General features: G+C 37.6%; 1 protein-coding gene across 2 annotated transcripts in view; it reads left to right on the top strand.

The window, feature by feature from the left end:
- The window catches only part of CDH13 (cadherin 13), a 427,603-nt gene that overhangs the window by 145,417 nt on the left and 265,836 nt on the right, over positions 1–16,350 (top strand). For both annotated transcript variants that reach the window (XM_065733108.1, XM_065733107.1), the window contains exon 3: positions 5,904–6,112. In XM_065733108.1, the coding sequence (XP_065589180.1) occupies positions 5,904–6,112 (209 nt within the window). The remainder of the gene's footprint in view (positions 1–5,903; positions 6,113–16,350) is intronic.

The raw sequence follows: 16,350 nt of genomic DNA, 5'->3' as shown, positions 1-16,350 counted from the left end.
TAACTGTTGACCATGTCTTGTCTGGAATTTAGTTGGTTCCCAAAGTGTTTTGGTATTGAATTTTTCTGTTCTCGAAGAAAAACAGCATAAATAAACAGGCTGTGGGCTCTCTGCCAGAGCCCATGTTCCAGAAGTAATTTTCAAGGCACCTCAGAGGAAAGGAGAGAAGCCATTTCTCCTAATTGACATTAATGTAGGCTTGAAAAGCAGGATTACTTTTGTTTCTCAGCTGTCATAAGCTGGTGTAACAGTTTTCTCTTCTATTCTTAGATGAATTTAGGTTGTCCAGATGTTTTGGTTCAAGGCATATTTAATCCTATCCACACTGACATGCTAACTGACCTCTTGAAGTCTTGTAACTCTTCTCATATCCTGGTGCTGGGCTGCTGTGTGACACCATGTAACAGAGTCTGGCATTCAGCACTGTGACTCGTGCTGCCACATGGTGACCAGTTTCCATCCACCTAGTGCTTGCCTGCGGCGCCTGGTCACTGCCATTATTTATTGAGAGCCTTAGTCGGGCACAGCAGTTTGTGATTGTTTATATACTCCAGCACTCAGAAGCATTTCTATTTGTTTCAACCATCACTTTTCTCTTTGTATCTAGTGAAGATAAACTGTCTGTTTAATAGTTTCTGTCTAACTTTTGGATTTTGCTAATATCTTTGAGCAGGAAAGACTTTTCAGCACAGACAAGGGTTCCCTGCTGGGCTGGAAAGTTAACTTGCCTTTGTGCAGCTGCAACATACCTTTCTCACTTTAGACCTCTCTCAGGTACAGCTTTCTGTAGCAGAAAACAACTCATCATTTCAATTCGATCTGAAGTTACACCTTAAAATAGATTTAAAAACAAACAAACAAACAAAAAAATAATATAGGATAAAATAATGTTGATGCTATAACTCCATCTGACTTTAACAAGGCTAGACTGTATTTTACCACAAGGATCCTAACACTCACTGATATAATAGTTAAGAATCTGTTTGCTAGGTATTTTCAGTGTGAAATTTCCTCACTAAAGAGCTGTTTTGTTTTGTTACTAGCTATCATTTATAACATAAAAATTTGTGTGTGTACATAGACATACAGAGTAAGTTCTGTGTGTTTATAGATAAATGTGTTTATTTAATTATTCAAAGTACCTCTGTAGAGATTTTGTCAGAGAGAAAATTATGGATTCTGTATTTCTGTTGAAAACAAATTAAACTTCTGAGAATTAAATTAAACTTCTGGAAAAAAAGAAAAAGACTTTGAAGTAGGAATACATCATCTTATTGTGCATTTGAATATAAGAAATCTATTCTGGCATTTTTAGGAGAGGTCCAACTGTTAACCTTTCAGTTTCTTAAAATGGTGCTCTTTAAAATATTTGCAGTCATACAGAATCCTCATGTATGTGGCCATCATGATAACACTATGGGGTGTACTGAAAGATGAATACAGAGTGCTTGAAATTTCTTGCTAATGTTTTTTAGAGGTGGTGTTTCAAATCACAGCTTCTGTTGCTCATCATTACGATATGGACTTATCTTACAGAAGAATCCTTTTCCCAGTTGTTGCTTTGGTTCCTATAAAGGTAAAGTCAGTGACCAAAGTGGACAAAAATAGTCCGAACATCTCACACCCTTTCTTACAGAAAGCAGTAGAAGTCTAGTACGGGAGGCTGAGAAATGAACAGTGAGATGAGTGACATGCATGTTGTTTTTCATTGGGAGACGCTTGGCAGTATTTTCATTTTGCTTGTATGGAGTTTTGGAGCCTGCCTCTTACCATATGGCATATTAAGCACAATAAAGATGTTCATTTGGCAGCTGGAGCATGACTAGCAACATCAGAAGAGTCATATATGCATCAATAAAATAAGAATTTTGCCTTCATGTAAATAAACATTAGATCATTTTTTTTAATTGCCTGTTGAGTTCTTGACAATGAGACACAGTCACTTTGTAGTCATCTGCTAAAGCCTTTCCAAAACTCTAGTTAATGACTACAGCTGAACAATTCCTATTATTAATTTTTTACCCTTCTGCAGCACCTTGAGCAACAATCATAAATAATTTTTTTCAAGTGCTCTTCAGATGCACAGAAAGCAAGTGGTCTTTGCTCTGAAGAACCTACAATCTAGCTTAACTTATTAAGCTCTAACACAAAGTGAGAGTGTAAGAGGATGTGGGAAGATTTAGTGCATGCGGATGCTCTACAGGTTACTGTTTATCCTATCCATTATACTGAAGCTGGGTATGAATAATGTCAGTCATCTGTCCCGTGGTTTTCCTCATACCTAATCTCTGTGAGAAGTGCATGAACATCATAAACATAATACATCATAAATATGTCATCATGGTTGTCAGGCAGCAAAATGTTATATACTGGGCGACAGCATTTTCATTTTAGTCTGCCAGATGGTTTTATTTCCTCTCTCCCCTTAGCAGACTCCTTATAGCAAATCCATCCAACTGACATACACTTTGGTAACTATTTTTATTTTTTGTTGTTTGGGCACTGTTTAGATACTAATCTGGAATGTTCTTATTAAGACAACTGTTTGCAATGGCATGTTTTATTTCTGAAAAGAGATATACATGCCTTCCTGCTGAAGCTTAGCAGCTTTGATCACTTAGCTCAGTGAAACTCTCTGAGATGTTCCCTTTCCTCTTGCACGTGCTTGTTTATGTTGGTTTCAGAACACCTTAGTCCATTTCCATCAGTCATAGGGGAAATTCCAGGCTTTCTCCAGCATCAAAGCTAGCTCAACACTCACCTAGCTGGAACAGCTGTATAGTACACAATGATTAGTTCACTGCATTTCTGTAGCTTTCTTTTCCTGAAGGAACCTCACTGATGTAAGTCTAGTGTATACCTGGAATGGACATGAACCTACTGGATGTAGTTCTTGAATATATTGGAGAGATTCCAAGTTGCCAAGTAGTCCATCCTTTTGATTTGAAACAGGATTAGGTACTGAAATTGATTTTGAATGGTTTTGGATTAACCTCTATTTGAAACCCCACAATTATAACTCTTCAGCATCCACTCAGCACCCTCTCTTCATGGTTTCTTTAGTATATGAATCTTCGTACAACCCATATCTCAAAAAAGCATTCTTCTTTCTCATTATACTGATTAGTACGTTTGATCTTTTTGGGCATAAGTACTTCATTGTCACTCTATTGCTTTTACATTGAGACTCGTACACAGCAAGTTCTCTTTACCACAGAATGTGAATGAAAAGTTAGTGTCAGAACTAGCTCCATAGGCTACGTAGTTGGTACTGGAGCTTGGTTCAAACATCTCATGTACAATTCTGGGTATCTTCATTGGCTTTTTCCCAGAAGCCACATTAGTTAAAGGAAGCAGATGTTCCTGGTGAGGGGAATTACAAAAATTGTTTGGAGTGTAATACAATCTCCTGTGATCTTCCCTGGTAATCCCAATCCAGAAGGCATCATCACTCTCATAGCGTTCACATTTGCCTCTTATTTCAGAATAGAGATTTTATCTGAGGCTACATTTCTTTTCAGCTCTCATACAAATTTAACAATTTGCTTCAACTTCATCTCTGTTGGCCCCTGGTCCACATAATCACATAATGTTCTCTATCCTTATGATCAGTTCATCCCCTTCCATCCACTTCTAATTTCTTTCCTACATATCACTATTTCTTATAGCCCTTTCATTTTCTCTCCTTCTCCTCACTACTAACCTTGTCAAATACCTTCATTTCTATGGTAGACTTGGGAATTGAAAGCATCGGTGCTTTTGGATGAAATACATCAAGAAAAGTTTCTCACATTTGAGCAACTTTGCTTCTGCTCTTTGTTGGAAAAAGTGCAGAGTTTCATAAAGCAGGACCAGTGTATGAGCAAAATATCAGAGGTCTGAAAGTTCCAAACTCATAACTCCAAGTGAATATATATACTTCCTCTAATTCCTTATGTCAGCTCTGCATGTGGTCTTTGAATTTCCACAATGTATGCAGATGGCAACAATGCAAGCACCTCGAGAAACAAGATGCTGAGCAGCAAGGTGGGAGAGGTGCACTCCCAGCAGCCTCACCCCACCTGAAGAAGCACAACACAATGTGGCTTCGTTCTGAATGTGACTTGTGGTATTTGGCTATGCTATTGCTCTGAACTCTGACATTTGTTTTTCAGTGATTACTCTGTCATAGTTGTTAGGCTTTCTTTTATTTTGTTTAAACTTTGCTGAGAGACATTTTATTCTTGGCATGATGAATTTGTCAAATTGAGATGCCAAATTTTCCAGTTGTGTGCTATTAATAGACCACCAGCAACTCTGGACTGTGAGAAGTACAGACTGATTCAGTATAACAAGGTACCTGCCAAAGGCCCTGTGTCATTGTTTTGTAAAGGGTGGAGAAGAATACGTTAAATGAGAATCCACTCATAATCATCAAGACTGTAATCTATACAGTGATTAGCATAGAGAATTTCAATTTCCCACATTTGTGGTGACAGGGAAATTTTGTCTTTTAGTGGGCTGATAGCTTTAGGAGATTACAGAGAATCTGTTAAATGCCTGTCATATCACCGACATCAGCTGCAAGGGGTGGTTTAACACTGGGGAGGCCTTGCCAACAACAAGCCTTCCATCAAAATCCTTGTGGCTTATTTTTTTATTCATAATCTCTCTTGCATTCAGCAAAATTCAATGAAATGGCAAATATGTGGCCATCCACTATAAGAATGTCCATCTTTTACCTCTAGGATTTGGCTAAGCTGTGAGAGAATCTGGGATTTACTTTTTTTTTTTTTCCCTTTACTGATCAGATAGAGCAAGATAATCCGCACAATGAATTTCAAAAGTTATTACAAGTGCTTTATTTTCAGTAAAACTATTGCCTTTGATCATCTGTAGCCTGTATCCCTGTCTGTCTTTTAAAGACCCAGTGGAATTGAAACATAAGATCAAAATAGCATACAGATAAGCAAAATTCTACAGCACAGTAACTTAAGGAACAGGTATGAAATATTGAACAGATTGTCTAGGGGAAAAAAAAAAAGCAGCACACATGCAAGTATGTCATTCAGACGTCAAAACAGAAAAGGTTTACTTAGAAATTAAAAGTTTGTGCTGAAGACCTCTTAATCATTTGACTGCAGTTAACACCAGCAATGTTTATAGCAGTGTTTTGTGCAAAGTGAAACTTCTGGACTTGGAGAAGGAACATGAGGCAAAGCATCAAATTTTTGTCTTTAGGGAAATTTTTCTCTCTCTGTCAGCTTTCATAAATATTTTAAGTGTTCCATGTAAAGTGAAACGGGGTTTTTGAAAGCTGTTTTTTTTATATAAGAGTTTTTTCTTGGATACATCAGTAGTGCAGCTCATGCATCGTGCTACAGGTGGTTAATAAGAATAATAAGAAATATTGTAATTTTCAAATTATATAACTCTTTTGCAGTAGAATGTGAAAGTGAATATTCTGTAAACAGCCAACAGCAAAACAAAAGAAAAATATGTTGGATATCTGAAACCACTTGGGCAGCAGAAGGGCCTTTATATCTCAGTTGTTGCAGTGAATGAGGAGAATAGCAAAGTCTCTGTTGCTGTTGCCCAGTTTGTACAATTAGGCATGTGTTTTGTGTTTTTGGTTTGAGTGATCAGAAAACGTTCATGTCTGAAGTGCATAGTTTATCTCCTCCTTCCCCAGTTAGTATGGTCAAAATCTCCTCATCTTTGTGAAACTGCATATTCATGACTGCCTGTGAAATATTGTAGCCATACAAATATAATGTTTGAAAGTATTCCCTTAGGTTGAAGCCACTTATTCCTGAGATCTGTAGACAACCTAATAACATAAAAACTTTTGAAGTCTGTGTTCCAAAGTGGTTACTTAAACTTACGTTTTCTCATTTTTCTTTTCATTTCTTTTTTTTCCCCAGTGGTGTTTGATGACTGCAAGGGGAATAACAAATTGAACTTCGAAGTTTCTAACCCAGACTTTAAGGTGGAACACGACGGGTCTTTAGTTGCACTAAAGAATGTATCAGAAGCTGGCAGAGCTTTGTTTGTCCACGCACGATCTGAGCATGCTGAGGATATGGCAGAAATTTTGATTGTTGGAGCTAATGAGAAACACGATACATTAAAGGTAAGATAAATACTAAAGGCTTGGAGAAGAGAGGATGCTGCTAGGTACTTACATGTGTCATCAAGGACTATAAGCATTTTAAATCTGTTAGCAGAGAAATCAAAATTCCATCCAGGTGTTGCCGTAATAATTTAGCACTTATTTTAACATAATAGAGTATAAGTTTTACAGGTTTTGAAAGATGTATCACATCTTCAGGTGTAAATATTGAATATTCATACAGAATTGACTCAAATGAAAGAGCCTAAGTATCAAAATTGGCAAGTTCTTCTGGTGCACTTACACCAGATAACCAGTTTGTCGAATGGAAAAGTTATTCTCAAAATACTTAATTTAGAATTTAATGTTTTATATTTGGTGTAACTCTTAGGAACGTGAGAATTAATTCTATGCTGTGGAAGTTAAATTTTTATACGTCTGCTTATCTAATGGCATTATGTGTTATACTGCATCAATTTCTGCATGCAAATTCCAATTCATATTTACTCTCTGTCAGTCTGTCTGTCTGCAATGTTGAGTTTGTTCTGCTGTAGTGGAAATGCTAAAGCACAGCCTGAAGCAGTGATTGAGCACCTGGTGGGAAGGCAGGGCCAACCCAGGGGAGCTCAGCTGCAGGCAATGCACCTGAGTGACCAGAAGGGGTAAAGCCAGGATCCACCCCTTCCCAGACTGACAGTAAGTGGCAGTATGGGCTGACAGTAGTGGCAAGGTTATTTTGCTGGAGATCCCTGCTTACTTGAGGTATTCTAAGAGTAAATGCATTTTTTTCCTTTCTTTCTCTGTGTATGGGTGTAGCATTTGAGCATATCTTTACTTGCTGTAGCCTAGGACTTTGCAACTCTGCTATTGTTGTTGTGCTGTCACGTTATGGCATTACATCCTCTCTGCCCACTTATTCCTGATAATGTTTTTTTCCTGTTTGGAATTTCAGCATAATATTAACCACGTAGTTTGGGAAGAAGTGCTTTGCAAATTGATTGAAATGTTTATTTCACGGCTGTGAGTGTAACAGAAAGAAATGTGAGGTAGCCTTCATTTCTGTATCTTGGCATTCAGTAAAGAGGCAGGCAAGACAGTGCCTTCCTACACAATTAAATCTGGTACTGCTACAGACCTATAATTCTAAGGAATCATAAAGAAGCCATGATGAGTGACTTATCTGTTGTTTTATTTTGGTATTTAGTCTTTCGGCTGTCAAAGTTTCCATTGTTTCCAACAATAGCTTAGTGTAACTTAAATTTTCCATTAAAAAAATTTAGCTTTAAGGGAAAGGGTGAACAAATTTCTGAAAGTCTGTGGCTGTGGAGAGGTTTTGATCTGCACTTTAAGCAGCGCAAAATGTGAATGTAGATTGCCAGCAGGGGAAAAGTATCAGAATGTGTACCTGTGCAGAGAGCTGATCAGAACACTTAGAAGAAATTTAATTTTATTCAAATATGCCGTATCTTCAGGAAGTTCAATTTTAACAAAGTCATACTTGAGAGACTCTTATGTGTCAGAGCTGTGGATTCAGGACCAAGCACCATCAAACTCTGAGTACAGAAAGTACACTCAGATGACCCAAGCATTTAGTTGTCCTTGGTCTCAAACTTGCAAGCTACGTTCCTTCTGGTTCATTCGCAAGAATGTGATAATGATTTCAGTTTAACTCATATTCTGACATTTTTTTTAAACTGATTTATTTAGAGAAGCAGCTCTTCCCTGTCCTTTTAAGGGAAACATTCTGTGGAAGTTTCAATCTTGGGGAAGCTTTGCCTCCTGAGTAGAAATTAATGCGTGTGTTTGCACTGACTACAACAGAGCTTTATTAGTGGTCTTTTCTCTTTATATCTTATTCAGGTTCTGGACAGTCGTTTCTCAAAATGTTCCGTCAGAATTAATTAATATCTGGTGTTGGAACTTATCACCAGACTATCGGCATTAAAAAGCCAGATCTAACTTGGACCCAGACCTGGATTCTATTACAATCACTGTGTTGCTTCAGAGAGAGAAAACCAGTCTAGACCTGATATATTCTGCTCCTTGCCAGTCTTTCCTCATGGCTGGCTACAGAGAGCAATCTGATAGTATTATCTCTACCTGTATTCACCAGTTCTTTGAGTTTTGAAATTCAGCTCATAACTGGAACATTATTCTTTAGGTATGTTGATCCTTGGTGTGTGTGGTGCCTTTGGGAGTTAGATGATGCATTACTGTGAGCTGGGAAATCCATGTAATGAGGATCAACTCTTCTTCAAGATGATATAAATGTCTTGGGGCTGGTTGTCCTGCTTGACCTCAGCTAGTATCTGTAGCTCTTAAATATTTTCAGCAACCATTTCAGCTATCATTTACCTATTTTAAATACAACAGACCGCCTTGTCTCTCTGTCATACCTCAGAAGGATGTAAAGATTACAGCTTCCTATCTGATGTGATTTTTCTGATAAATTTGAACTGAATCCTTTACTTTTACAAGCTGAATGCGTAAGCATGGAAACAGCAGAGCAGCTCCATCTGTTTAGGCAAGAAGACTTGGCTATGAAGTGCTTAGATGGAACACTATTATTTCAGCATGATTTTGTAGGGTTAAGAAGAACACATGCTAGAGCATTGCTCAGTGTTCAGTACTTGGAGATCCGTTTAACTAGGGGATAAGGAGTTAGTATATATTTCTATATACTTGTGAAGTAGAACTTTGAAGGGTGATTACTACTAAACATACTTCAGAGGAATGTTGGAAGTATTTTCTGCTTAAAAAGAGCAGAAAAGCTTTTGGTATTCTAGTGGTTGAGGTACATGATTATTTCCTGCTGAAGATGTGGGAAGATTCTAGATGACCTCACTGATCAGTTGTAAGTGATTAAGTACCTCCAAGGCCTTAATAAAGTCAGTGTCTGCTGGAGTACCACTTGTGGTACGATTCTGCTTTCTGAGTCTAAAGGTCATGTTTTCTTACTCTCCTTCCTGAGACATATGAGCTCTGCAGAGCTTGCAGCTTTCCATCATGAGATGGCCATGACTGCAATATGAGGAGATGGATGATTCCTCAGCATCATCAGCCAGCTTGGCTGTTGCTCCCTGATTGCTGAATGTTGTGCAACCAGTGGCAGAAGAGCCAAAGACCTGTACACTAGATTTCTGTCAGATGTGGGATATGACTGCACAGAGGAGTTGCCATGGGCACATGGAGGCTGCAGCGTTATCAGGTGGCATTGTCTTCCTAGTTAAGTGTATATATGTACCTGTGGGCAGTCAGAGTGCTGTTTGACACAGTGGAAGGAATAAAGTTCTCTTACCTTCAGCTTCAGGCAGCACTGATGAGATGTCTGTGCTTATGCTCTACTTTGCCTCATGTTTGCTTAATTATCTTTCACACTTGACTTGACTGCTGTGGTATTAAATAAAGTAGACATGAAAATGTTTTGATTCACCTAGGAGTCCCAAAATGAACTTTAGGCTCATGCTGAATAATTCATAGAACTGCTAGGGTTTGGACCTCTAATGGAAAAATAAATCGTTCACAGAACCCTAGTAGGGAACAAACTGACAAGAGTTGATGAATGGTGATAATGCAAAAGTATGCTCCATCAGGTGCCTGCCTTGTTTTAAAGGACTAGTAGTAGGAAATGTCATTGCATCAAAGTGTTTGACTGGGCATTAGCAAAAAATATTTGTTTACTGTAGAAGCCTGCTTTTGTGAAGGACAAAGTATACCCAAACCGTTTCTAGAGGCTCATAACAAATGGTGAGTTGAGGAATGCAGCAAACTGGGAATTGAATTGTGTCCTCCAAGGTTAAATAAAATGGTATTTGAGTCCTTCTCCCACTTTATAATCTAATGCTGCTTTCAATAACTAAACTCGCTAGTTGCTTAAAGAAATCCGTAGGAAACCATCTTTCTCTACAGATTGGCTTTGTGTGTGTATGTGGTGGCAAATGCAGTCTTTATTTTCCATAGAAAAGAGAATTATTTGGAATTTTTATTTGTTGCAGCATCACAGGCGCTGTGTGAGAGGAGTTAAATATCAAGAGTCTGGCACCAAAGCAGATAAGAGGACAAGCAGATATTCAGAAATTCCAGGCTGGTAGTAACTTCACTGTATGGTGCTCAGCAGTCTTCTATACAGAGGGATGAAATGATTAAATTAGAAACTGTCAAACCCTCAGGACACTTTTCAGGCACTAGATGGAAAAGGAAAGGGAGAGATAAGAGGGAGGAGCGCACCCTGAGACAGCATGTTGTAGATGAGGAAAGTTTAAAATCGTCTCCAGTGGTAGCTCACATCGAAGGAAATGAGGTTGCTGGAGTCCTGCTACTTCTGTCCCTGACCACTTGGTAACAGCGAGGGGCTGCTCAGATAGACTGCTTGTGCATTTCCTTCTCTCAAAGAATTGTTTTCCCAACATCAGTTCCACAGTTTATTATAGAGAAGAAGCAAGAAGCAGCTTGGTGTCAAGCATGCCCTGCTGCTTTGCAGGCATTAATTCCTTCACCTAAGTCACTGTCTTAGTGCCTGTGCCTTTATTTCCTGAAGTATCCAACAAGTCTAATGAAACTGAACTCCTTGGATTTAAATGTTAGCGTTTCTTATTTATGCCTTACTTCTCTGCTTTATCCTTGAAGTACAGAGATTGCAAATTTTATTGATATGAGATAAAAAGTGCCTGGAGCTTTCAATCCTACATGCATAGCTTTCTGCCTTAGAACAGATGAGAAAGGATCAATAATCTTATTATGATTCTCTTGCAGAAAAAAATACTTGCACAAGGAACTGATTGGTTGGTTTTTGTTATCTGGTAGTTCAATAATTCATTTGGAAAGTAAGATCAAGAATCAACCTCTCTGATACAGCAAGCAATTGTTCCAATTAATGTATGCTAACGTTTTTCCAGTTTAGAATAGAGTTCCAAATAGGCTGAAAATGACTGTGCTAAAGCATGAAGATGGAATCACATATGAGATATTGACAAACAGCCTTGAAGAATTTTGTATTATTAGATTTGCATATAGCAGCTGCTACAAAAAATAATGCATTGCATAAATAAAATACCCTGTTCCGCTTTTCATTTTAAGGCACAAAATAAAGTAAGTCACAGAGGCATATTGATATGTGACGTATCTATGAATTATTACACTGATCAAAACAGCACGTAGAGTAGCATTACTTTCAGATAATCTGTGGAGGTGCCTTCCCTTTGGGCGTGATGACTTCCCTTAGGCATATAAACATGAGTTTTCTTAAAGAGCAAAGGAAAATGTCTTAATCCCTCTTTTCTGGGATGCTGTGGAGTGACCCTCCAACTGCCATGGTGTAGTGCACGGGGGTTATGGTTTTCACACAGCCATGCTCCCTCTTTGCTCAGCTCTGCAGCGGAGCCTTGCCCCTATTGCTAGGCTTGTGCTTTCCCTCAGGCCTGCACTGAATTTATCCTTCCAACTTAACTGCAAATTCTCACCACCAAAGAAATGCAGTTTTCATATATGCTGGCTTTAGAGTTTCCTCTGACAAAGATCCATTTATCTGAGAATTATCTTGGTGCCAAGAGTTGTGGCAGTTGCCATAGCAACAATTACATATTGTGTTGAATACCAGACTAAAAACTGTAAGGGCCATGAGCCGTTGGTGGTTTTCATTAATGTAACGTTCCCTATTTGGCCAAAGTGTGTCTTATAAGTTTATTCATTGTGTACATAAATGCTTGGATCAAATGTGTAGGCTAGCTTTCCTTCCCTTTCCTTCAGTGAACAGCTTCAGCATGTAAATGAGATGTACTTGGTTATTTAAGGAGAGAAAAATGGTCTTATAGACTGGAACCATGAATAATTGACTGTGAAACAAGAAGGTGTTAGCTTCTGTGAATGTGCAGTGCTTTCCTCTTTGAGTAATCTACATTCAGATTCTACACAAACTGGGAAAGTATTTATCCTGCAAAAAGAACCTTGTGCTTTCCAGTAGCAAACACAGCTAAGTGTAGAATCTGTCTAACAGGGAATCCAAGGTGAAATGCGATGGTGTTTTGAACCAATTGCAATCTTTGTTAATGATTCCATATTACTCACTTGTGAGAAATATCGAGCAGAAATATTCTAAATGAGCATTCTTTCAATTAAAAGAAAACAAACCACCACTTAAAATCATTAGTTCTTTCAGCACTGCATTGCATTAGGACTTTCTGTTCTCTCTGTAGTAACTATCATCTACAGGTTCTTTTTGCTATTGCTTGCTGTGGATCTGGCATAAATATAAGGTTTTTCTGGAAGCTTAGAACCAAATGCAGTTCTGGAAAGTAACCAGTTTTTAGTCTCTTTTCTTTTAAAACACACTTGGGTCTTATCCTTCATCCATAAGACTTAATGGCAAAACACCCATAAATCTCACAGTGAGATTGTTCAAAAATGACTTAAGTCTTCTAGCTGAATTAAAATTCACCCCAGCACAGAATACTAAGAAAAACCTATCTTCTTCTTACTACTAAAGCATTTTTCTGAAAGCTTGAATGATAGATGAGTTGTGTGAAGACCTTTTGAATTGAATTATCATTTTTTTATGATCTCGGATGCTAACTGTCCTTTACCCATTAAAAAAAAATTACTAAATTTTGTGGAAAAGTGATAAATCATCATGCATTGACATACAGGTTTTTTTTCAAGCTTATCTCAGCACTGTTGCTTGAAAGTATTCTGATGATATGGAGAATCTACGCCTATGCTGTGTGTTAATCTCTGAGTTATTGATGAAATTGTTGGAGAATTGTACTATAGATGTGGGAGCACTTAAAGGAACCATTTAGAAAAGGTTTAAATTTAAAATTCTTTGTAGTGAATGAGCATATAAGAGGGAAGGCAACAGGCTAAACATGATTTAGTAAAACATTAAACAAGATCATAAAGGGTAAGTAAATGTCTCTTAGGATATGTAATATCTTACATTTATAAAATGGCTTTCTTTTTGTAAGATCCTTAAAATGTAACCACTGAGTACACAGAACAAGGATGTGTGTGCATATCAGTATACGCACATCAGTAAAAATACTAGTTAAGAGATATTTGCATACATGCATAGAGATACTTGCATAGGTAGTTGTAATGTTAAAATACATTTCATAAAACTTTTCACGTCAAGGTAGGAATAGAGACATTTTTTTAATAAGAAGTTTCTGAAAATGGCATGGTGATTTCCATGTCATACTAAAATTGACATTATCCCTTATGTCCTCGATTCCACAATGAATAAAAGCGTTACAGAAACCAAAAGAACCTGTGAGACTTCTGGTACAGAAGAGAACATCTTTGTTTCTTCCAGGTAATTTTATTCATCGTGTAGAAATTAAGTCAATATATGACAGCTACCCCAGTTTCCCAAGTGGTACCTCAGATTTCTTAAGGAATGGAGGCACTTCTGAGAGGAAATCAAACAAAGCTGTGTTCAGACCTGAATTCAAGATTCATTTATTCATCAGAGATGCAATATGTAGCTGTTGTTCTCCCAATATAATCTTTGCTAGCAGCTCACAGAAATGGGGTGGATTTAAAAGCGAGCTGTAACAGAAATTCATCACATGTAAAGATGATCTTAGAAATTTCTCTCCATCAGACATATCCATATTCATCCCTAATGATTGCCCCAGCAGTTCTGTGTGGTTTTCACAAATCTGAAGGAATTTTTATTATGTTTATTTCAGTAACACCTGGCTCAGCACACATCTTAAGCACATAATGGAGCATCTTGTGATAAAAATTTGCGTTTGTCTTCCCCCATTAATATATTCTGCCACTGCAAGGACAGATATATCCTTTTGGACCTGAAATTCCTTATTTGTTGATCACTGTAATTCTGTTGGTTTGAAGAAAAATTCTTTGTATCTTATTTTACAGTTTTTCTCAGATCCCTAGAATAACTTGGCAGATTAAAGAAAAGTTCAGCATAAGAATGACAGAGTTAAAGCTTAATGTAATGAATTATCTCTATATAATAAACATCTCTGTTAATGTGTGTAGTCATCTTGGAGTTATTAATCACTCAGCTTCTCACTTCTTATTTCACCTCCAAATCATGCTGAGTAAGTTTGCATTAAGCAGGTGATCCATCTTAGAAAAAATAGTTTTACTTGTTATGCACATATCTCCTCCTCTTACTGAAGGAGTACATAAGGAGAGTAAATAAAAAAGAGAGTGGAAGGACAAGCAGTTCAGTTTCTCCAGAGAAGATGGGGATGCCAATCTCTGAAGGCATTCAGGACCAGGCTGGAGGGGCATCATGATCTGTTGAGTGTCAACCAGCACGCAGCAGGTGAGTTGGAACTGGGTGATCTTAAAGCCCATTCCAACCTAAGCCATTCTGTGATTCTATGAAGTGGCCAATTGTCCTGAGGTTGGTTGCTGCAAGTACTTCTGGTGCTCTGAGTACTTCTTATTGCTATGGCAAAAGGAAAGATTTTATCTGACATAACTGACAAACAGCCATGCTGCATGTAAAGGGTGGACAGATTTTTATGTCCAGCTTCTTGGCAGAACCTGGCTACTGTTGTTTGCTGAGTATTTTTACTAATTGTTCTGGTAAGACAGTTTGATCTAAGATTTAGCAATGAAGAATCACTTAGACAGCAGCTGTTCAAACTACTGCCAGGAACAGACACGCTTTAGTTTATCTGCAAGTCAGAGAACACCCTTGTGGTTAATGGTGCTCAGTATTCACTGAATCACTTGGCATATGTTTGAACCAATGAGAAATTATCTTGAAACCCTTTTGTTTCTTTTCAATCTTTAGAATTAGATTGTGTTTTTGGAAAAAAAAGAACCAAGGCTGTAGAATATTCAGCTTTGAGATAAAAAAGATACTGTAATTCATTTTAAAAGGAGAGATGGAGCTAGCTTTAAGAGTACTAGCTTTCTCACGGACTTTATGATAATAATGAACACTACTGGGTTATATAATCACCCAGAAGATGACAGTGTAAGTTGTTTTAATCTCTGAAAAGCTGTACAACGCTTCCTTCTGAAATATTGGCTTTTTTTTATTTTTAAGATTTAAAGGGTATGATCCTGTGAGGTGCTCAAAACTTCATATGTACGTTGACTGTAGTGTACGTTAGAACCTACCACCTTGACATATCTTTTTCAGGAAGGTCAAGACTATGTTCATAAGAAATCTGATCCTGATTGTGCTCTGAATACTTTAAATAAAGGGCTGTATCAAACTGTGAAGGGTTTCCTTCAAACACAACAGTGTCGTGATAAGACAGCATGTCAGCCCCTATGAAATAAGGCATTTGAGTGTCAGATCTTTGACCTCACTAACAAAGCTTCCAGCAAATTCACAATTTCTGATTAGCTGAGAAATGTTGCACATTATGGTTTGTTCTCTCTGCACAGGATGTGTATTCTCATATCTGTGACCTTTTTTTTCCTAAGGTGAAGTAATAAGTCAGCCACTCCAATTTGAGAGTAAATTCATGACTGCTGAAATGTATTGTTGGGAGACAAAACCCCTGTTGAGAACAGGTGTGCTGTGTGATTATGCTCCAGCATGGTAGCATCTGGAAACAAGAATATTCAGATTGGGTATTCTGCCTTTATTGTGGTCTCTGTAGAATGCTATAAGCTCATGCCTCAGATTAAGGTAATCATTTTACTAGTGTCCCTTGCTTGATTTGACACTATTCCCACCAGCCATTTGCAGCAAATTTTCTTACTAGAATTGAGAATAATTAAGTTGAATTCCTGATTGAGGAAACAGGATGTTTCTTGATAGTTTTGATATTGACTCAAAGAGGAGTTATTTATAGTTTTTCTGATTTATTGCCCTTTATTATATCCAGACTGAACCTCAGCACTGAAAGGTTTATTGGGAATGTTCTCGTGTATTTGATTTCTAGCTATATCCATAAAAACAAATCAGAAAAATACAATGTTAAGAGTATATACATGGTATAAGTGGTTTTGTTTCATGTTAAAAAAAAAAAAGGAATGATATATAACACATTTTTAATGTTTTTAACCTACTAAACTGCATTGATGTTAAGATAATTTTATTTCTATCCATTCTGTTTCAATACTACCCATAATCTGTTACTTATACTTGCGCTCCCCTGTCTTTCTGCTTATCAGCAGAGTCAAGTGGTTGCAGTAGAAGGTCTAGGCAGAAAGAGTCAGATCATCTATGTGATCAATTTAACACGATGCAAGTCCTGCCTATTTCCTGTGTCCTCTTTCATTACCCTACCACCACATGAATTAGTGACGCTGGGTGAGACATA

This window comes from Cyrtonyx montezumae, unplaced genomic scaffold, assembly GCF_038088225.1.
Source record: "Cyrtonyx montezumae isolate F1298 unplaced genomic scaffold, pur_monq_1.0 scaffold_17, whole genome shotgun sequence".
NCBI classification, from domain to species: domain Eukaryota; kingdom Metazoa; phylum Chordata; class Aves; order Galliformes; family Odontophoridae; genus Cyrtonyx; species Cyrtonyx montezumae.
This window is presented reverse-complemented; position numbering and strand designations above follow the sequence as displayed.